The sequence below is a fragment of the Gambusia affinis genome, linkage group LG22, assembly GCF_019740435.1.
Source record: "Gambusia affinis linkage group LG22, SWU_Gaff_1.0, whole genome shotgun sequence".
Taxonomy (NCBI): domain Eukaryota; kingdom Metazoa; phylum Chordata; class Actinopteri; order Cyprinodontiformes; family Poeciliidae; genus Gambusia; species Gambusia affinis.
The window spans coordinates 13510705-13532579 of NC_057889.1; the positions used below are offsets into that span (position 1 = coordinate 13510705).

General features: G+C 38.0%; 1 protein-coding gene across 2 annotated transcripts in view; it reads left to right on the top strand.

The window, feature by feature from the left end:
- gprc6a (G protein-coupled receptor, class C, group 6, member A) overlaps nt 1-7439 on the top strand; it is a 9764-nt gene extending 2325 nt beyond the window's left edge. The window contains exons 2-8 of one of the 2 annotated variants that reach the window (XM_044106276.1): nt 862-967; nt 1044-1210; nt 1789-1895; nt 2896-3666; nt 4199-4414; nt 4918-5041; nt 5178-7366. In XM_044106276.1, the coding sequence (XP_043962211.1) occupies nt 862-967; nt 1044-1210; nt 1789-1895; nt 2896-3666; nt 4199-4414; nt 4918-5041; nt 5178-6283 (2597 nt within the window). In that variant the 3' untranslated portion in view covers nt 6284-7366. Of the gene's footprint in view, nt 1-690; nt 968-1043; nt 1211-1788; nt 1896-2895; nt 3667-4198; nt 4415-4917; nt 5042-5177 lie in introns of those variants that run through there. The other variant, XM_044106275.1, reaches the window with a different exon arrangement.
- Nucleotides 7440-21875: the final 14436 nt, after the last annotated feature.

A 21875-nucleotide genomic window follows, 5' to 3' on the forward strand; every position in this document is an offset into this window, starting at 1 on the left:
ATTTATGCTATGTTTTACAATTCAACAAGCCAAGTCAGTAAGTTTAAACATTACAACAATATCTTATCAGGGGATACCTTTGGTGCATATTGATTGTTCCTTTAAGAGGTTCAATTTGTTAAATTTTTTTTTCTGCCACTAGCTGTTAAAAATTCTGGAAAAATTATTCACTTGAATCTCATGTACTTCCCGAGAAAACCTTTTATATGTCCTAAATGCCTGAAAAAAGTAAATATATATAGCCTACTGCAGATTCTCAGAACATTCGTAAATGCATAGACATTCTGAAATAAAAAATTATATATATATATATATATATATATTAGAAGTGTCAACTCTCCAACACGCCAGAAACAAATAAAGCCAATCGCTTTATTCTTTAGGTTTATATGAAATTTTGTTTAGACCTCTTGGACAATCCCTTAGTCTTGCTGTCTTGCAAGGGATACAGTCCATGTAGTTTATGCTACATTAAGTGGATTAAAAAATAATAGTAAAATAGTACACATCTTTCTAATCTATTTATTCTAGTTAAATTTGTCTGACCAACAAACAAAGGTTAAAATGTAAAGAATGCTCTAACAGTAACAAGGAAGAGAACTAGCATTTTGTTTCACTCCACATCCTTCACAGAGTCATAACAACACCTCTGATGACAGAAAGGCTAAAAATAGTTTTAAGACTGTATTTACCTTTCAGGAAGTTTGAAGCCTCACTCTTTTGCAGTCACGCTAGTGAGACGCACAAACCTGAAACTTCGGGTTTAAGAAACGTTTTAAGGAGGAAAAACTTCACCAAACATAGAAAAGATGAAGCAGTTTTTCCGTTTTTGGTTCATTTTGACAATTTTTTCATTACAAGTTTTCTGTAGTGAAGCCTTACAAGAAGCCAAGTCTCCAGGGGACATTATAATTGGAGGATTGTTCCCAATACACGAAAGTGTTGATGATAAAGGACACTGTAACAGGTATTTCTTTATTTCTCTAAAGCAATGTGGTTGGCATTTGGGATGTGTAAATAGCGTGTTTTAATTTATTTATCAGGTTCAGTGTTGCCCGGCTGGCCCAGTCTCTGATGATGGTGCATGCGATAGAGGAGATAAATCAGAGTGGAGAACTTGGCAACATCACTCTGGGATATCACATAGTGGACTCCTGTGGTGATATTACCACAGCGTTGAGTAACACTCTGCCCTTCATGAAAATAAACGGTGAGCACTCTCAAGACCAGACTGAACATAATTCCTATAAAAACAATCTGTGTTTCTAATATTGATAGAATACTAGAGATGTGGTGCCTGAATTTATATATTGCATTTGTCGATGACCCTCGGCTTATTTGAGAGGTAACAGATGCAGGAACAAAACCCAGACAACCTCCTTCCAGCGACAGCACATTCTGTGGATAGCAAGGAAAATATTTAGTCCCTCCAGCAAGATCTGGGTCTCTACCAGGGTCTTCTTCTGGTGGAATGTGCCCTGAAAATCCAGAGCCTGCACCCACCAGCCATAAATCAGTCGGTTTTATCTGTTACCTCATTCTTACGGTTAAGATTCATATCTCAAGTCTAGACCACAGCTCGAGTTTGGAATGTGGACAGGTCCGAAAATAAAGAGCTTTGCTTTTTGGCTCATTTTACCGCAACAGCCCAGAACAGTAACCATGTTACTGCAGAGGAGGATCTATTTAGTGTGTTCATTCACTAACATTATGAGAAGATAAATGAACTCCCTTTCCCGCAGTTGAAACTCATCTTCTGTTCATATGTTTTCTACAATCACAACACAGATCGCAAACAGCAGCTCACCCCACCAGTGATGGCTGTCGTAGGAGATTACTACTCAGAAATATCTGTAGCAGTCACAAGACAACTCAACTTGGAGAAAATCCCTGAGGTATGATAAAAATGGAAAGAAAAAAAAACTAAATTCATGCATTCATGATATATTTAACTTAGTAATCAAATTTAATGAATAAATAAAAAATTGAAATCCTCTCTGCTCAGTCAGACAGCAATTGATCTTTCATAATACTGTTAAAAAGTGTACGCTCCCTTCAAATTTCTTCTGTTTTAGCCTTTATTGCCAGACTTCTTTGTTTCAGATGATTTTAATATCAACAATAACCTGGTGAGAACACATATTGCTGTTACCCAAACAACAAAGATAATTTTATCTTTTAAAGGGGAAAAAATTAATTCCAGCTGAACTGACCTCTTAAATAATGATAACCACATTTTTTTAGTTTTTTTTTTTTTTTTAAAAAAGATGAGATTAATTCTAATGGCTGCATTCAAACCTGAAAACTGCCTGAAATTTAGATTCAAGAACAGACCTATATAGAGTTTGTTTGATAGCGTGAAGCGGCTAAAAGAGAAAAAAGACAAACTGGGCAAAATATACTGTAATTTCCGGACTATAGAGCGCACCTGATCATAAGCCGCACCCCCTACATTTTTAAAGGAAACACATTTTGTACATAAGCCGCACCGGTGTATAAGCCGCAGGGTCGAAAGCATGAGACAAAAGTCGCGGCTTATAGTCCGGAAATTACGGTAATCTATGGCAGGGTTCTCAGATTAAAATTGCTGCTTCTAAAAAAATTATACACCCATATTTGCCAGAAAACATCTTGATGTTCCGCAAGATCTTTGAGAAAATTTTCTGTGGACTGATGAGGTAAAACTCTACTTTTGTTGAAGTGAAAACCATCCTGACAGTCAAATATGGTGGTCAGAATGAGTAAAGGTCTGAGACTTTATCAATTACTTCTTCACATTACTCTACCTCTGTAAAGGAAGAGGTATTTTGTTTTCAAATTCCCATATTTTGACCCTGATATTAATATTACTATTGGTGTTGCTGTTCTAACATGAGATTTATGATATTTGTACAGATCAGTTATGGTTCTACATCCGGCTTCCTAAGTGATAAAACTCGCTTTCCAAGCTTTCTGAGGACTGTACCAGAGGATGATCACCAAGCACATGCCATCATTGAAATTCTCAAGGATCACAACTGGAACTGGGTTGGAATTGTGGCAACCGATGGTGAATATGGCCGCTATGCTGTAGAACGTCTCCGGCATCATGCAGAGCATCATGACATCTGCTTTGCATACATTAAGTTCTTGCCAGAGTTTCTTGTTGACAATAACCTCAAGGATAGCATCAACGAAGCAGTCAATAGCATCACTGAAAATACTAATGTCTCAGTTATTGTCTCCTTCACCAAACCCAACCACATGATGTATATCTTTGACAATGTTCTTCGGCATCACAGAGGTAGAAACAAAGTTTGGATAGCCAGTGATACCTGGTCCCAATCAGTTAATTGTCTGGATACAACAAGATGGAATTTGAAAGATGTGGGGACAATTTTTGGCATAACCCTAAAATCTGGAAACGCATCCAGGTTTCAACAGTTTCTCAGGAATCTTGATAAACGTCCCGATCTGTACAAGAACAACTCATTTTTGAGCGACTTTTTAAATGGCACTGTCAGTGGCTCAAATACAACATTCGATACAAAGATCAATCAGTTAATCAACATGATATATCCGTATGCCGTGTTCAGTATCGAGCTGGCAATCAAAGCAATTGCTGAGACTGTTAAAGACCTGTGCATCAACCAGGAGTGTGATATTGCCACATTACAACCTGAAAAGGTACGCACGTAAACATACACAGATAATACAACAGCACACAATGCTATATGATAACAAAATAATGCTTTGTGTATTTATAACCCCTAAATTCTTTCACATTTTGTCACATTAGAAGTTGAAACTAATTCGACTGGGTCTTTGTAGCACATGAATATTCTTTGATCTCTACTTTAGCTCCAGCTGTACATTTAAGAACATTATTCCATCAAGTCTTTCGTAACCTCAAACAAGTCTTATCCCAATATTGAACAGCACACTTTTCAGATTTCTAGATGTTTCAATATCAATGTATAATTTTCTTCTACTTGACAATTATCCACCAAATCTGAATGAAATACATACAAAATTGTGCTGGAATAACTATGAATACTTTTGCCAATAAAACACAGATAAATCTGCAGAAAATGAGAATAGAATAAATGAAGAATTTACTTGGACAATAATATGCCAAGAATCACTGATCGTGTTGTTCAACGTGTTTCTTGTATGGATGCTTGTTATAATCACAGCCTTCATTGCTTTGTCGTTTCAGTTCAGAGATGCTTTGAAAACAGCAAATTTCTACTTGGATGGGAAAAAATATTCATTTGATAAAAACTGCAATCTCAACTCGGGGTATGATATTGTCCTGTGGCGATACAACTCACCAAACACTCTGGACATGAACTATCAAATTGGTCATTATGACATAGAACAGGAGAGCATGACTTTCATTAGATCAGAAATCAACAGTTTTTATCATCAGACGGTAAGTATTTTCATTCTTTAATTAGTTGTTTTGTCTTATCATGGTTCTGTTATTGGTGTGAAATATTGCCAATAAACTGTATGGAGTAGCAATTCTCTTTGCTTTTCTCATCAGTTACCATTTGAACAAAGCTGCAAAACATCTCTGATTTACAGTGTTAAATCACTAAATACAGGAAACATTAAACTTTCACAGCTCCTTTTTTTCATCCTAATAAAGTCACCCATGTGACATTTTGTTAACATAAATATGTTTCTCTTTGAATTACAGCAAAATGAAAGTTCTGGGCTGCAAAAGTTTTATGCTAAATAAATGAATGTTAATAAAAAATACTGCAAATAACATCAATACAAATAAGAAATATTTGGACTATAACAATATGACAATTTTTGTCAGTGAGTTATGATTTACTAGATTTTCTTCAGCAAATTGGTTCTTTTAAATTATGAACTGTATGAATGTGGAGAATTTTCTTCCTGAAGAAAACTACTTCATCTTTCTAGAAAAAAGTGAGTTCGAGGTGCTCAACGTGTTATCCTGGCCAGTGGAAGGTCAGAAAGGCTGGACAGCCAGTTTGTTGCTACGAATGCAAAAACTGTCCCGTGAATTATTACTCGGCCGAGAAAGGTTTGGATTATGCAACATTTAGATTTCTGCTAAATTCAACAAAAATTAAAATAATACTTAAGAACTGATTATGTGGAAATATTATTCTGCTGGATCAAAGATAACATCTTAATGACCATTTACTCTATAATTGCAGATGCTTCAATTTGTTTGGCATGTGAAAGCCCCACTCACTACTCTTTCGAGGGTAGCCAAAACTGTACCAAGAAAAGAATCGACTTCCTGGAGTGGGACGATGTATATCATATTGTGCTTCTGGCTTTTGCTGGACTCGGAGTTCTGCTCACCCTCGTGGTTGCCATCATCTTCCTCGCCCGTTGGAATACACCAGCCGTACGCTCATCTGTTGGCCCCATCGCCATCCTCCTCCTCCTCTCGCTTCTGAGTACGTTTGGGAGTGTGGTTCTATTTGGCGGTCAACCCAAGGACTGGCAGTGCAAAGCACGACAGGTGTTGTTTGGTTTGAGTTTTACGTTATCTGTCTCCTGTATCTTGGTAAAGTCATTTAAGATCATCTTGGCCTTTGAATTTGACCCTGTAACAAAAGACCTCCTGGCGAAGCTCTACAAGCCTTATCTTATTATTCCATTGTGCATGGCAGGTCAGGTGCTGATTTGCACAGTGTGGCTGGCCTATAAGCCTCCGGTGTCACAGGTGGATTCTATATCATTTGCCAAAATACTTCTCTTGAAATGTGATGAGAATTTATTTCCTGCGTTTGGGGCCATGCTAGCCTACATAGGCTTTTTAGCAATCATCTGCTTCATTCTGGCTTTCAAAGGTAGAAAGTTGCCTGAATACTACAATGATGCCAAGTTCATCACCTTCTCTATGCTGATTTATCTCATTACCTGGATCATTTTTGGTCCAGTTTATGTGAATGTTACAGGCAAGTACAATTCTGCGATTGAAATGGCTGTTATCCTCATCTCAGCTTATAGCGTCCTGTTTTGCCTGTTCTTTACAAAATGTTACATCATCTTGTTCAAACAGGAAGAAAACACAGAGAGAGTGTTTCGTAATAATGTGAAAAACTTTTCAATGGGAAAAGACAAGAATCTGGACAAGAACTATCCCAGTGGAATCCAAAATCCAGCTCTATCAATGGAGTCGTTGTCAAGTCCAGAGCCTTTGCATCCTGTAATTGAACGGCGGGAGTCCTTAAACTCTATTGCGAAACCGTTCTTTCAATCCCCCATCTTAGATCAACAGCCACCCTTGCTGCAGGATGAAGCACAATAAAAACAGTTGCAGCAATATATAAAAATATGTATATAATAATAAGATTGCCAATTTGGGCACAGAAATAATTTTTAGGTTGCTACATATAAATATATAAAACACAATATAGATATCAAGTCAAACAAAAAATAAATGACTGCGTTATACTCACTCCAATAATAAATTGAGTTATATTAACCTAATAGATAAATGGCTTACTGGTTTTATCACTGACCTATTTAGAGTAATCTGTTAATTAAAGCAAAATGTATGATACTGTGATAAAAAAAAATTGCAACACACAAATCACTTATTACTCATAGAATGAACTTCCTGTTTACCTCTATATATTTTCCGTATCTTGTTTTAGGTCAATGAGGGTTCCCTTGTATTTACTTCTATAACTTGATTTCACTTTTAGTGTCCTTCACAAGCCTCTCACATTGGTCTCCTGTATGTTTTTACCCATTTTCCAGTCAGAAATGGTGCGACTGAGTCATGATGCCACTTTGCTTCAGTTCAGTAGAAAACAGTCAGGTAGTTCTACTTTTATTTTACATCCGTGAATAAGAAAAACACAGTGTTGAAGTTTACTTTTATTCAGTCAACTGATTTTTTTGGCATCTGGACAAATTTCATTTGGCTGCATTTTGCAATCTATCAGAGGCAAGTAAACTCTTTTCTGTTCTGCCTACATGTTTTCTATGGGACTGAGATCATAGCTTTTTGATCTGTACTCCAAAATATTGACTTTGTTGTCCTCAAGTTAATTTGGGATTACATCATGTCATCTCTATACCCTGGAATTGATCAAATTGAAATCATTTTGGTTACTCTAACTGAAGTACATATTTTGATTTAATGTCTGTCAGAAAAAAAAAACATTATCCAGTATGTATCTGATAAACATATGTTCTTCTTTTCTTGTTGTTTTTGTACTGATTTAAGTTTGAAAAGGATCAATCCAGCTGACAAGTTGCAGTGTACCCAAGTAGATTTTTTGTTTTGTTCTGTTTTTAGTAGGATTTTTTTTTTTTTTTTGGCTAATCATTTAACTTTCCAACATATAAATTGTGCCTGTCAGACATGTGGTGAAATGTGCGGGTGCTGTGATAAATTCTAATATAACCTTTAAAAATGTGAAGAGGTGTATTTAAGAATAAAACATATTTTTCCATGACTGAATCATGACCTCCTTTTGTACTCTGAATCAGAGTGACACGCTATGTATCTTGATATGAGTTTGATAAAATTTTGCTGTTGGCAGAGGAATGTGGTGTCTTTATGCAGAATGCAAAAATCTGCAAGTATGATGCTGCTCACCAAATTTAAATTTTGTATAAGACACTAAACAAACATTTACAGGCTCTAAATAGCTGAAATAATAAACACCAGTTGAGAATATAGTCACTAAACCGCTTCTCATGGACTGCTACTCAGCAAAATAACTGGATTAAAATATCAACAGAATATATGAGAAGAGTTTATGGTAAGGAAGAGAAGGCAAGAATGTGCCTGAAGTCAAAGTCATAGCAGCTTGCATAACTTGACTTCCTTGCATGAACATTATGTTTGAAAGAGTCCTATCAGTAAAATGTCTCGGGTTGTTGTCTGGAAGTACATTTCCTTTTACATCCACAGTGTTGTATCTCAACCCACTGAAACAGACAAAGTAAACAGTTTAAAGGAATTTTCTACTGTAATTTATCAGAGCAAGCGATTTTAACGACATCTTTTTCTCTGGTCCTTTGGTGCATGTATTATACCTTTAAACTGTTCAATGTGTATAATCCTTATAACATAATGGTGTTACTTTAAAACTGATCAATAAACAACATTTTTCTTAAAAATAAGTTAGCTCAGGGTTGATTTGAAAGGGTCTTCAAAAAGGAGCAAATGCCTGGTCCTCTGCAGAAAACCTGGACTGGAAGTACTCAGAGCTGGAACGGATCGACAGCAAATTTCTGTCGTCTTCAAACAATTTTTATGTCACAAAAATTTTTATGTCAAAAAAGTTTAGACTAACTTATTGATTTTAGAAGGCTTTTACTTTTCCTTCAGATGACTTTTCTTCCAATCTGTGCTTATTGTGTTTCATCAAACCACAAACTTACTCATCTTCAATGTATATCACCAAAAAACTTTCAAATAAATGGCAGACTGATCTAAAGTTGTGAAAGTTAAAAAAGATGCATGAAGAAGTGTCCACACCAATCACACAGAAATGATGAAAAACCTGCCTTTGTGTTGATGTTACTCTGACTTGCAATCCTTCAAGAATTTGTGGGAATTACCTTCTGCTTAGTCACAAGCAACTGAGCCTAGTAGCTTTGTACTGCAGGTAAGACTGTGTAGGCGTGTATTCCCAGTAAAGGAAATGTAAAAAAGACTAAAGTATTCGGATATTTTTGTGAGGTCTGGCACAATTCTGAGTAAAAATGTTCAGGGAATCAAAGATACAGCAATAACGGTAGTTAAAAACAAAACAAGGGTGTTGTTCCTTTATCTTATGGAGGAAGTGTTGTCACGTCTCTTGGGGAATACCGTAGCTTTGTTGTCATGCCAGGTGAAAAACAAATTGATGGTGCATGACATCAAGAGTTTTTTGTGTGGATAAAAATCAGATCAGGAAACTAGAATGCAGATTGCTGTTTTTTTTTTTTTTTTTTTTGGTAATGTATTGTTTCTAACCTTCATCAAACAAGTACGGTAAATAGAAAAGACAAAAAACAGTTACATGTTGACATATTTTAGATTCCACACTATGACTCTTAGTCACAGCACAGAATTACTGTAAAAGAGAGCTCAAAGTTATTTTTTAAGTTAAGGAAATTTGACTGGCTCAGTCTTTTGCAGTTGCACCAAACAGACACATCAAGCTGAGATGTTAAACCTGTTTGATGGGAAATGTTTTCAGATATTTTTTAAATGCACTCAAGTGAACGTAATGAACAAGAAAACAACAAGATGACGCAATTGTTCGGTTTTAGTGCTTCCAATGGCATTGGAGAATTATTACCAACCTGGGCGGGTGTGGAAGCTAATGGAAAATGTAGCAAGTATTTTAACATTTTTCAGATCATGCAAAGGCATGTTATATACAATTTCATTCCACTTACATTTGGATGCGTTAAAGCTCAGCATGCTTGCATTTATTTTGTGCAAACGTCTGACCCAGGTTCATTGTTGCTCAGCTGGCCCGGTCTCTGGTGATGGTGCATGGAGGATAATAATCACATCAGGGAGTTGGGGATCATATTGTGGACTCGTAGTGATGTAACCACTGCATTGAAAAAAAAAACAACAAAAAAAAACACCTAGAGCACGGTTTCTGCTCCTCCTTTAACTTATGGTTCAAATAAAGAGATAAAATTTTAACTTCACTTGAAATTCTGGTGTCAAAATTCATCAAAATTATTTGTACTATTTCTCTTTTATTGATTTATCTATTTATTGACCAGTTGTTTGAATTTTTTAATAAAAAGTGGTTAATAGTCACAGGGAGAAAACCCAAAGTAATGCAGTTGCATGTAAACATGATGTGTGACTTATGTTGCCTATGGAGTAAAAATACCATGTTACCATGTGTTTGAAAATGCCAAGTGTATAAACACAAACCAGAACAGATACAAGTTTCTTCTATACTTTGAGCCCACAGATAAACTTTCTGAATGTCCCATTCTCTCTGCTCTTAGTTTAGTCTTGGCTTTACTTCAGTGGCATTCCAACAATAATTTGCAGAACATCAAGCGTAGCAAATCTGGATTGTTTAACATTTGAGACATCACATGAGATGCGTTGTTGCAGTTTGCAGTACAGAGCGTTCCAGACCAATGTCACGGACCAGAGCCAGATTCACCGCTGTTCAAATTAACGAATCCAATGCAATTAGGCTGCCAATTTATTGTGAGATTCTGTGCTTCCTCTTAGTGTGTCTGTCTCTCACTGTCTTCCTCTTGCTTTCATTATGGGATTTTCTGTTTATCAGTTGTGCTGTTCATTTCTATTTCCAGTGTCCCGCTGTGCAGATTTGTGTATGTCTTGTTTCAGAGTGTGTGCATGCAGAGCGGTAAGTGATTTCAGGGTGTGTGTATACAAACATCAATCTGCTTCTGCTGTGTACTTGTTTGTGTGTGTGTTTGCGTGTGTGTGGTGGCTGTTCATGTCTCACTGTGGGATGCGTTGATTAGCGCTCACAGCGGCTCAGCTCCCAGCTGTCCTTGCGGCCGGCCGCTGATTGAAACCAATCAGGCTTGCGATGGCCCCATGGCTGTGACCCCTCACCCCTCCCACCCCCGGCCTAATCACCTGCTGATTGGCCCACGCGGAGCCCCCCTCCCGTTGGCACGGAAGGTTAATTTGACCGGCGGATGAAGGCTCCAGGAGGGAATAGGAACGTGCGCTGGGTGATATTGCATGGATATAGCCAAGCTGTCAATCACAGTCACTTAAAAAAGAGCAACTAGCAAAACAGTGACAACCAGAAGGGAAGGAGGGGAAAAGGATGGTAGAATAAGTAGCTTGGACTCCAATTTTTCCTTTCTCGCAATGTTTTATTTTTCACATTCAAAATGTTGTGAACGCTTTTCTCAGCATCCAGCAAACTCAAAAATTCATTTGAATGTTGAAGTAGAAAACAGTCAGGTAGTTCTAGTTTTATTTTACATCCGTGAATAAGAAAAACACAGTGTTGAAGTTTACTTTTATTCAGTCAACTGATTTTTTTGGCATCTGGACAAATTTCATTTGGCTGCATTTTGCAATCTATCAGAGGCAAGTAAACTCTGGATTGTTTATGCTGCACAAAATAAAGATGATTTAAATCATAGCTTTGATACCTTTGTATGTGAATATTGGAGTATTGGTGCTTTCTCTGGCATCTAAACCAGGTCAAGTTTGAGAAGGACAGGTTCAGGTTGACACCCTGATTCATTTTATTGAATCTTGTGACCAAAAAGTAGCAACAAAAAAATGCTACTTTGTTGCCTTTTTTTATTGAATGTGCACTTATATCAAGTCCATGAGTTGAACTTATGCATTTTGATGTGGCAAATTAAAAATAAAATATTTCAGTTAATATTAATTAATATAAAAATTCAATCATTTTCAGAAATTCTTATTTTACATTTTTAAACAGTATTATACATCTAAGAAACCTATTTTCATTAATTTTTTCCCTAATTATTCTGACTTGAAAATGCAAAGAGCAATCCAAGTCCATATTCCTGTGTAGAAAAGTAAGACAAAATACTTTGAGACAAAAAAATATCTTAATTGTCTCTGTGAGGTGCTTTTGTAGAAAACAAAATATATTTTTGCTAGAATTTTTATATTTACAATTGGATAATTGTTTTTATGATTTTTTTATGTCCCAATTAGGAACCAAACTTCATTATGCTCATGTCTGCCAGTGAATGCTTTATCTGTAGATAGATGTTATTTACAATTATTTTTTCTTAAGCATAATTGTCACTAAAATATGATTGTAACATGCTGCACATTTGGAGTTGTCACAGCAACCAAAACTTGTCATCAACATAGGTACAAAATATGTAGCGTGGATCTTATATCTATTACTAAAGGCATAAAATTATTCTCACACAATAATGTTTAAACTTTTAGGCCTGCTGTGGACCTAAAAGAGATTTTAAAGAGCTCCTTTGTATCAATGCAAAACAAGAACTGTACAATTTTAGTTGGAGACAGGATTCAAGTAACCAGAAGCAAAATCTATTCCGACTGCACATTTCAGTTCAAGTTGGAGATAATAAATATATTACATACAAAAACAATTTTAATTTCATGTTGATTTTTTGCGACAGACTGGCGACCTGTCCAGGGTGAACCCCCGCCTCTCGCCCGAAACGTTAGCTGGGGATAGACACCGGCAACCCTCCCGACCCCATTAGGGACAAAGGGTGATTAGAAAATGGATGGATGGATGGATGTTGATTTTTGTTTTACTTGCATGATTTCATACATTTCATCAGACAGTTTGTTAAATGACGTGATTGACAATTTACAATGTCTGCTATGTGTTTAAATATATCTTAATTCAATGTGAAACCCAACTCAATATTTTCATAAAGTGCATTTTTGACCCATATGAGATGGTTTAACATTTTATTTTGCACTGTAACTGGAATTTTTTTCCACAGGTTTTGCTTATATCAGCGCAGGTTTCAAATGTGACCATGTGACCACATGTTTTCTACATTTTAAACTCTTCTTTTGCTATGTTTTCTGTAAGATTGTATTTTATAGTAGTGGGGCCTCTGCTCTGAATGTTTTGTTACATTTTCCCAGTACAGGTGATACAAAATGTTTGCGCTAACTCCTTACTACTATGAAAACTAACTTGACTAACGTAGGCCAGCTTATGATGACCAGCTCAATTTAAACATGCTGGATTAAAGAATCACTGTCGTATTCAGTGAATGTTGTGAAAAAGTTGTAGAATGAACACCTTGACAGGAGGTGGCAGTGTTGTTCTCACTGTAGATAACTGATTCTTTTCAACAACTAAAAAACCTTTACCTTGAAATAAAAATGCAGTGTGTTGCAAAAATGAAACATGATGCGTTATTCTCAATAAACATTTTTTGAAAAACAAATCCAATCAAAAAACTGAAAAAAGAAAAAAAAAAAAAACGCCTAAAAATATTTGTGGAAAGAGATTTCATCACTAGAAATAATTAAAAATAATAACAATAAGTAAATGTTTTAAAACAAATAAATTGGTACAAATGTATGCACATATTTATTTATTTATAAATGATTTGGGCATTTTGTCAAACTGTGCAGTTTCTGCTTTACACAGTACAGTTTGATGGCTCACATTACCCTTAAAGCCAGTGCTGTAAATGTGCCAAAGTTTACCTCTGGGTATCTTGCCTGTAGCAAAGTAACAGGCTCTGTAAACCTGACCTAACCACATCACAAACCTCCCCCCTCCCCGTGGTCTGGCTCTCCTCAGCTGCGTCAGTCCATGGATTTCTCTGTATCCTGCGTGAGCGCGTGCAGTTTGTGGCAGGTTCGTCTCCCTCCCCGGTCTCTGGTGGGCAGAATAATGTTGCCAGATTACCATATCATTACCATATCATTTACATGTTTTTATCATCCTGCTTGCCTGATACGCCTGCATGTGTGTGCATGGCTCTGAACTTCGCATCCAAGCTTTTACTGCATTTCTCTCTGAGGTCCACAAACATACATGGTAAAACACACACACACGCCTGCACGCGACTCCTGTAGGAATACACACATCTCTCAGGCATGATCCTGCTGTTTGTCACTGTCAGATCTTTCAATCTATCTGTCCATCTACCACCAGCACATCATCATTCGGAGTCATTTCCCCAGCCAAAATGCTTGTGAGCGCGTTTGTCGAGGTTAATCTGCATTGAATACATTGGCCTGGGCGATTTTGAATAAATTAGCAAAATTTGTTAAATTATTAAACTGATGAGTAATGAAAGATGATCAGTAAGCTGCTAAATATAAAGAATCAAAGGTAGCATATACAGTGTCTCTCAAAAATATGTGCACTGTTGTGTACAGCTTTTTGTGATACAAAGTGAGAACATGATTAGTTATTTTGAAACCTTCTCCATCCATGTTTTGACCAAAAGAAAAACTAAATAACACCTCAACAAACCTAAATGCAAGACCCCAAAATACTAGAAAGTTCTGACCCCATCCCTAATCTTTAATTTGGCAATATTTTCCCTCTGCTTTGGAAAAGTTCTCCTAATCTATTAACCACACTTTAATTTTCTTCTTAGATTTTTCAGTCTGCTGAAAGTAACAACATGCTTTTCAACTTTTTTATCGATTTGCATGTCTGGACAAAAACACTCAGCTTTAAAGAGTAAACATTGTTATTTTAACTGTAGGTTTTATTATCTTTAAGTTGGCAAAGGGCATTAGTAAATATAAATTTAATATTATTACCAAAGGAATATTTTGGGTCAAGAAAGGTTGTATGGAACTGTTCTTTATACCATGATAATATCACCTTCATGTTTAACTCAGACCATAACACTGACTCTCAAAATTAAAAATCTTGTGCTTTTTTTTTTCAGCTTTGGAGAAACATAAATTTTTTCTTCAGTTACGGCTCCATATTTACTCCATATCGGTCCGTAGTTATAGATGACTGCCCTGACTGTGCCATGCTGTACGTTTAAAATGTTGTGGAAATACATAATGATGACTTTGCAAAATGAGCTATTTCAGATTTCTTTGTAAACTCGCTGCAAGTTTTAGGTTTTAGGCAAAGGATGCAAATGAGGGATTGGCAGAGAAATAGTCGTAGGACAGATGAAGGTCAATCAGGTTATGTATGAATGTTTTCAGATGTAAACTTGGAGGGGAGAGAAGCTGAATGGAGATGCAATAAAGAGTGAAAGACTCCTCAAATGTTTTAATCTTTTTTAACAAATGAAGAAAAAAACACTGTTTCACAGTCTTGAGGTCTACTATAAAGTCTATAACTAGTCAAAATAGAAAGTTGTGATTGTTTGGTTCATAAAAGAGGAATCCAGTCATTCAGCTTTTGGATTACAGAAAAGCCTATTTGACAGTGAAATAAGAACTTTTTGCAGTCCTAATATTTATCTCTTAAGTTGAAGTGGGCTTTATTAAGATTAAAAAGATGCGTTGTGATTGTAATTGCCATTGATACAGATGAAAAAAATCTGTTACGATCCGCCATTAAAAATGTCAAGAATATCGATCCTTGTCTCCTAATACTGGATCAAAGTGAGAAAGGAAGGCATCATCCAGCTTTTTGCTAGCGCAGCATTGAGAACAGGTACTGTCATTTATTCGTCTCAATCAAAAATGTTGCAGATATGAAGATCAGTGCACCCTCCACTTTGCAGCAGCTTGTCAGCCATTCTGGCTCTGATTCCGCCCATTCAGCCATTTTGGGGTGTGCAGATGCCAGAACAAGCTCATTTAGCAAGGGGAGCATGTCTGGGGTCACGCCCGTGTTTACGGGGGGAGCCAAAGCTGATGGTTTTAAAATGGCGTGCAGATGGTGACAGAGGCTCGATCGCAGTTGAGGGGGCTTCAGAGTCCCACCCACTCCTGCTGTCCAGCTACTTTATCTGTATCTGCGTCTGCCCCTCAACTACTTCTTCCTATTAGCACCAAGCTGCTGTTTTATAACTCTTTGCTCGGTCCAAATCTGCACGCAGCTATTTGGTGCAGCTATTTTGGTGAGCTTCATGTTTTTTGTTTTTGTTTTCCATGTGTTTCTTGCTTAAACATGTAAAGCCACAAGCACATATTCACATGAACGTTACAGTTCCCTGCAGAAGAATCCATCCTCTTTTAACTTTTTTCATTTTCCACAGAGAGACCAACATAAAGTAGAAGGAGAATGATTCATGGTTTTCCAATATTTTTTCAAGATGAAATTCTGAAATGTGTGGAGTGCACTTGTGTCCAATCATTCACAAACCAATATAACTACAGGTGCAGCCCTTTGTGGTATTTATCTACCAACTTTGCAGTTGCTTTTTTTGAACCACTGACTGCAAATCTGTAGAGAAAGTTGTTTGGGGATGTGCAGTTGGAACAAGGAATGGTGAGATTGTGATGTGATGCGTTCATTGATGTCCAGATTTACCTCACCTGGCCTCTTCTAGTGCAGAATTATGATGCAACTTTCGCATCGTGGGACGTCAAAGTCGGATTAGACGTGTCATAAGGCCGCAGAGGCTGTGAAACCTCTGCGGTAAGCTGAGGTGGGATGAAAAGACTGAAATTGGGTAATCTAGACTGCTCCAAAAAACTGGAAATGGTTCACATAGGGGGATTAAGCTGCTTTGTGAACATAACAAACAAACCTCTTACAGAACAGCTGAATTTTTACTGAGAAAGAGGACTTTCAAAGACAGTCAGATTTTTTCTTTTGTTTAAGACTATCAAGTTAAATAAAGTACAAAAAAAGGCCAAATTTTATTTATTTATTTATTTTTAAATTACTCTGTTCAACTTTTGCTTTGTGTTGGCCTATCACATAAAATCCCTACAAAATACACTGTTATGGATGTAACAGGCCAACATGGGCAAGAGTTTAAAGGGATTTAATTATTTTGCAAATATGGACTCGATTAATAGGAAATCTCATTAACACGTCTTGAAGTGTTACAGGGACCTGTGGGCTCTGGGTAACAATGAAAGGACGAACAAAAAGTGAAATCTGATAGAGCAAAACTTCAGTCTGAGCACTTCGAAAAGAACTAAAAGGGACGTCAACTGGCCAGAAGCACAGGAAGAAAAAGCGGAGGTGCAATGAACGAGCTGGGTTACGAGAAGGGAGGCTCACTGGACGACCAAGGGAGGAAATTACAAATGTTGTGACTGTGTTTGTCTTGCTGTGAAATATGATTAGTGTTGTCTCTCATTAGGGAGTTGATCACCCACTCCCTCCCTCACACACATTTGCAGCGGGCAGACAAACCTGCTAAATGGGTGAAAGCGGGAGCACATCAGGGTGTCTGATGTAACCGCCAAGTGTGTTTTTAAGCAAATGTTTTTGCACGTTTCCTTGTGAACACCTCTCATCTTCATGCGTTCACGCATTCTGCACGACTCCCTGCGATTTTCAGCGCACATGCACCAACAATGCCTTCTCTCACCCGTCGAGGTGGCTGGTAAGTGATTCCACAGGCTGTTGGCAGAGAGCCAGCCCAGCTCAGAGACAGAGAAGTGAGGCGAAGAGAGAGGCAAAGAAAAACGAGGAAGAGGGAGGCAGTGACTGTGTAATTAGAAGCAGGTTTTTGCAGCTCTCTTCCTCAGTTTAATTAAAATCCAAAAGAGGAAACAAGAAAAGAGAAAAGCAAAGTAGAGTTTTGCATGTAATATATATATATATATATATATATATATATTTTTTTTTTTTTTGCCAGAGGCAGGTGCAGTGTTGGCAGCAGGACAGATGCCCAGCAGCTCCTGGCTTCTTCCACAAGGCTTTGAGAAGAATATATAAAGAGATGAAGTCCATTAACAGTTTAAGTCATTCAGAACATGAACTGAAGCTACTTTCCCCCCCGCCTTCTCTTTCATATTGAAATGCACACTTGATGCTTTAGCGATGATGACAAGGCTGATGTGTGATAAAGAAGGTGATAGTGACAAGAGTCTGGGTTTTTCATCCTGCAGTTGTGCATCGGGGCAATGATGAGTCAGCGATATCGGCAGCGGTCGAGGTGCTGATGAGGAGTTCTCTGTCTTCTCTAACCCACGGCTATAGATCCATATTGCTGAGCAGGCTGTTTTCTTTCCACAACAAACTCCTCTCTTTGTCTCTTCTCTCCACTTCCTCCACAAGCAACTTTGCTGCTGTCATTCTTCTGAGCTTTGTTGGAGATCCCCAGCCTAATTTACATCCTCTTGTGTTTTTTCCCCTCTAGTCCAGCACATATCCTATTAACTGTGAAAACGGTTTTTGTCTTAGTCTATTTTCCTTTTTCACACCGTGGTCGCCTCATTAATACTCTGTGGCGGAAGGTGGTTTCCCAGTAAGGTGTGAAATACTGTTTTCAAGAGCTGCATTTTTTTTATTTACTTTGGCCACTTGGGGGCAGCATACAGAACAGCAAACAGGCTTTTTTTTCTCCTGTGGTGCTTTTGGTGAACCTGTGTGATGGCAAAGAAAGACAACTTTGTAGTTAGGCTAAATTAAAACTAGAGAGATGCCTCAGTCAGAGACTTTATGAACAGCTAACATAGTAAAAAGAATCTATGGGAAAACTTAAAAGGTAGACGTAGAAATTCCAGGTTTTCCTGAAATACTTTTTAACTGTCTGGATAAAATAAAAATGTTAAATGACTACAACATGATTATTACAACATTAACGAACCTTTAAAAGTATAAAAGCTTACATAAAGATTTTACACATTTTTGGACTCTCGTAAAATTAGCCAGCACATCACAAAACAAAAGATTTATATGAAAAACAATGATTTCAAGACTACTAGGTGAGAGAAAGAAAGAAAGATCTATGATGCATTGAATTTTTTTGATCAAGCTTTTTTAAAAAAATTTTTTATTAAAAACAAAAGCCATTCAGTCCTCTGTGTTTTTGTACAGCACCTCATTATAAATCATTAGTCAGAGTTGTTAATTGATCAGGCCTGACTTTTACTCGCACTAGCCCTGTGTGAATTTACTTCCTAGAGCCAAAAAAGTTTGCAGAAAACTGAGCTCAGCTTCTTTGTCTATCTCTCCGGCTGTATAAATGTGCACATATGCAATAAACAGTTAATTTGTTGTGTGTAGAGTGTGATAGTGCTAATTTAGCCATTCCTCTTTCACAAGAACAGCTAGCCACAACAATTATATGTCTAAATGCTTTCAGTGTACTGAAATAAATGGTCTTTGGATTTTTAGTCCTGAATAGCAGAATTTTAGCAAATAATTTTGAACACTCTTGCACTGTTGGAAAGTAAACTTGTTAAAAAAAAATACCTCCCAGAGTTTTCCCAGTCACCTCTGCGCTCATGTTGGCAAGCTTAAATATTTCCTCACAGTTGGCTTTCTGAGGTTGAGGACAATGGATGGGAAGGAAGGTTGAGTATCTGAGACTGGAGTGGAAGAGAAAGGGGCCATAGTGATGTTTGTGCACCGTATCTGATCAGGCATTGGTTGAAGAGATACTGGGCTTGACTGCAACTCTATGGTGAAAGATCTATGATGCATTGGATTCTTTCTTTTTACCAAGATTTTTTATTATTATTAAAAACAAAAGTCAAGGATGACCTGTCTACACCTTGCTTGTAGACAGGTCAAGGTTTTCGTATTCCACCAGACTGGTTTCCCTCAAAATCTCTTACATTGCTCCAAATTGCAGCCTCTGTGCTCTGTTCTTGCTTGAAGAGGATGACTTAGCATTTTATTAGAAACTGAAAAATTAGGATGCCATAGGCTGAGATGACAATGACAACCTTTTCAACTGCTGGGTGGTAGGGATCGTTCACATTTTTATAATCTGGGCTAAAGATCATCCAGGAAACAAGGTAAATTAGCATAGAAACGTTAAATAGTTTTGCATCACTGTAACATTGAGGCAAATTTCTTGCCTACACTAGCAGTGCAGCACTGTGAGAGATAGAGACATACCTTTCACACACTGTCCTGCATCGTCAACACTTTCATGTATTGGAAACACTCCTCAAATAATAATGTCCCCTAGAAACCTGGCTTCTTGTGGGGACTGACTAGAGAAAACTAAAACAGCAAAAAGGACCCAAAGACTGAAGAAATGTTTCATCTTCTTCGTTTGGTTTACTTTTGTTGGACTTAGAATTCCTCCAAGTGGCTGGCTCTGAAATTTCAGCTTTGATTGTCCCTGTGGTGTCACTGAAGTGCCAACGGCCCTGATTTTTAAATACAACATACAAAACATGTTCGGTATGTTTGTTATTGCAAACAGACCGTCGTTCTCCTTGGAGCATGTGGCTTGTAAAAAGAAAAATCACAGTTCTCTTCCTTGTCTGCATATCAATACCAATTCTGCTCATCATGTAGTCAGTCAAAAACTAAATATCAAAACATATTATAGTTATATTCTTGCACATTAAATATTATATTTGATGATCTGATTAATGTCCAACCTGCGAATAAGAAAACAGTCGGTATGATGAGATTCGTCAACTATATGCCTGTTTCCTGACCTAAAGTAGGTAAAGGAAGCAATGCAGCTGTTCCATACTTTTGCAGATTACTCAAGACTCTCTTTCCTGTCCCAATGCTGTTGATCTCCATACAAACTTCTCCTCTCTGCAACCTTGCAGAGAGGCTCCTTGTTTCTACAAACAAGGAGCCAAATTAACATACATCAGAAAGACTCTCCTGAGGCAGTTTAACTTTTTTTCTAGTTTGTCAGACTGAGGTGTGTGACCTTTGGTGCATGAACATAAGAGCTAGAGGAGCAACGACTGCTCTGTCATTTTCAGAAATGGGGGAGAATGTTTATGATGTCTCTCCTAAAAAAGTCATCTTGCCAGCTTTACATACATAGTTTACTTTTCTACAATGAAATGATGTAAACGACGTAGCTGTAAATAGATTAGTAGCAGGAAGGTGAAGAGTATTTAAAGCTTCTGTAATGATATTTAAGTGTTGGAATTGCAGAACAATAACATTTTTATCAGTTTTGGATTTTTTACTATAAATGGTTGATGGATGCTGGTCAGACAGGATTTTTTTTTTTTTTTTGACAAGGGGCCTGAGAGACTTGCCTCATGATGCTTACATTTCCTATATACAACATCTTCACTGTTCCTCTCTGCACACAAGTGTTTCCTCAAAAAACTGCACCGTCCCATATAGCTGCCATGCAACTCTCCCCGATACACTTCTAATTCCTTTCGCTCTCTTCGCCTTTTTTTCTCCACCCTTTGCCAAATCCACACTTGTAAACGAGAGCGAAGATGAACTGACGTTCGGTCAGGTGGGAAATTACAAGCGTAAGAAAACGGAAACATGGACATAGAAAAAGACTGAATGGAGGGGAAAAAAAGAGAGAGGCGAGTCAAAGAGTGAGGAGCAGCTGCCAAAGCCAGTCAGTTGGAGGAGAGTGAGGAGCGGGGAGATAAGGAGTCAGCCAGAGAGTGGGGAGCTAGCAGGCCCCCGAAAGAAAGACACTGATACCCTCTCTCTCTCCTTTTCCGTCTTTCACCTCCACCCCCCTCATCCCTATCCTTTCTCACCCTCCCAACCTCCTCTCCTCCTTTGTGCAGTGTCTCAGCAGAGCTTCATTTGAGTGGCAGGCCGTCACAGATCAGCTAGCAGCTAAAGCAGAGGGCTCTGTGTGTGTGCATGCGCATGTGTGGATGTGTGTGTGGGTGTGTGTGCGTGTGTGTGTGTGTGTTTGTGTCAGCCAAGGCAGGGGGTTGCCAGCCCAGAGCGAACAGATCAGGGGAGAGTCTAAGTGGGTTTATCAGCAGCGCTGAGAGCCAACAGACACACATGTCATAAAGTCGAAAGCGCACAACTGTCACACACGGACACAAAGTAAAGAAACAAAGAACGGGAGAGCGTGAGGCACACACGTATTCAGATTTTGGCATATGCTCGCGTGCACGCACACGCACGCTTACACACGGAGGGAGAAAGGGGTATTAGACCCAACTGAAGCAAACCTGTGAGCGTGAAAGCGCCTTACTGCCTGCCTGCTAGCAAGAGATGTGACTGAATTCTTAAGCAGCCAGCCAGAGAGTGAGGGCAAGTAAACACACACGCACACGCAGGCCGGCACACTGCTTATATCTCAAGGCTCAGATGAAGGCTGGTGCTTCATTCCTCTTGAAGCTCTGTGCCTTCAGAGCCCCTCCGTGCTCGTTGAGGTAACGATCAGGTGCGTCAGTGCAGCTCCGTCAGTGGTTTTTCAGGGTCTTACATCAATGTTTAGATCACATTTATTGATGTTTTTTTTGTGTGTGTGCTGCTCTTAAGGGAGGGAGAGTTTTATTAGACACTGTAGTTTAGACACAGGGGGAAAGAGATGAAGGAGGACTGCTAATAGTTTAAAGAAGCACTGTACACAGTGATCACACATAACTTTACAGCATATGATGGCAAGGTGTGGCTGAATCA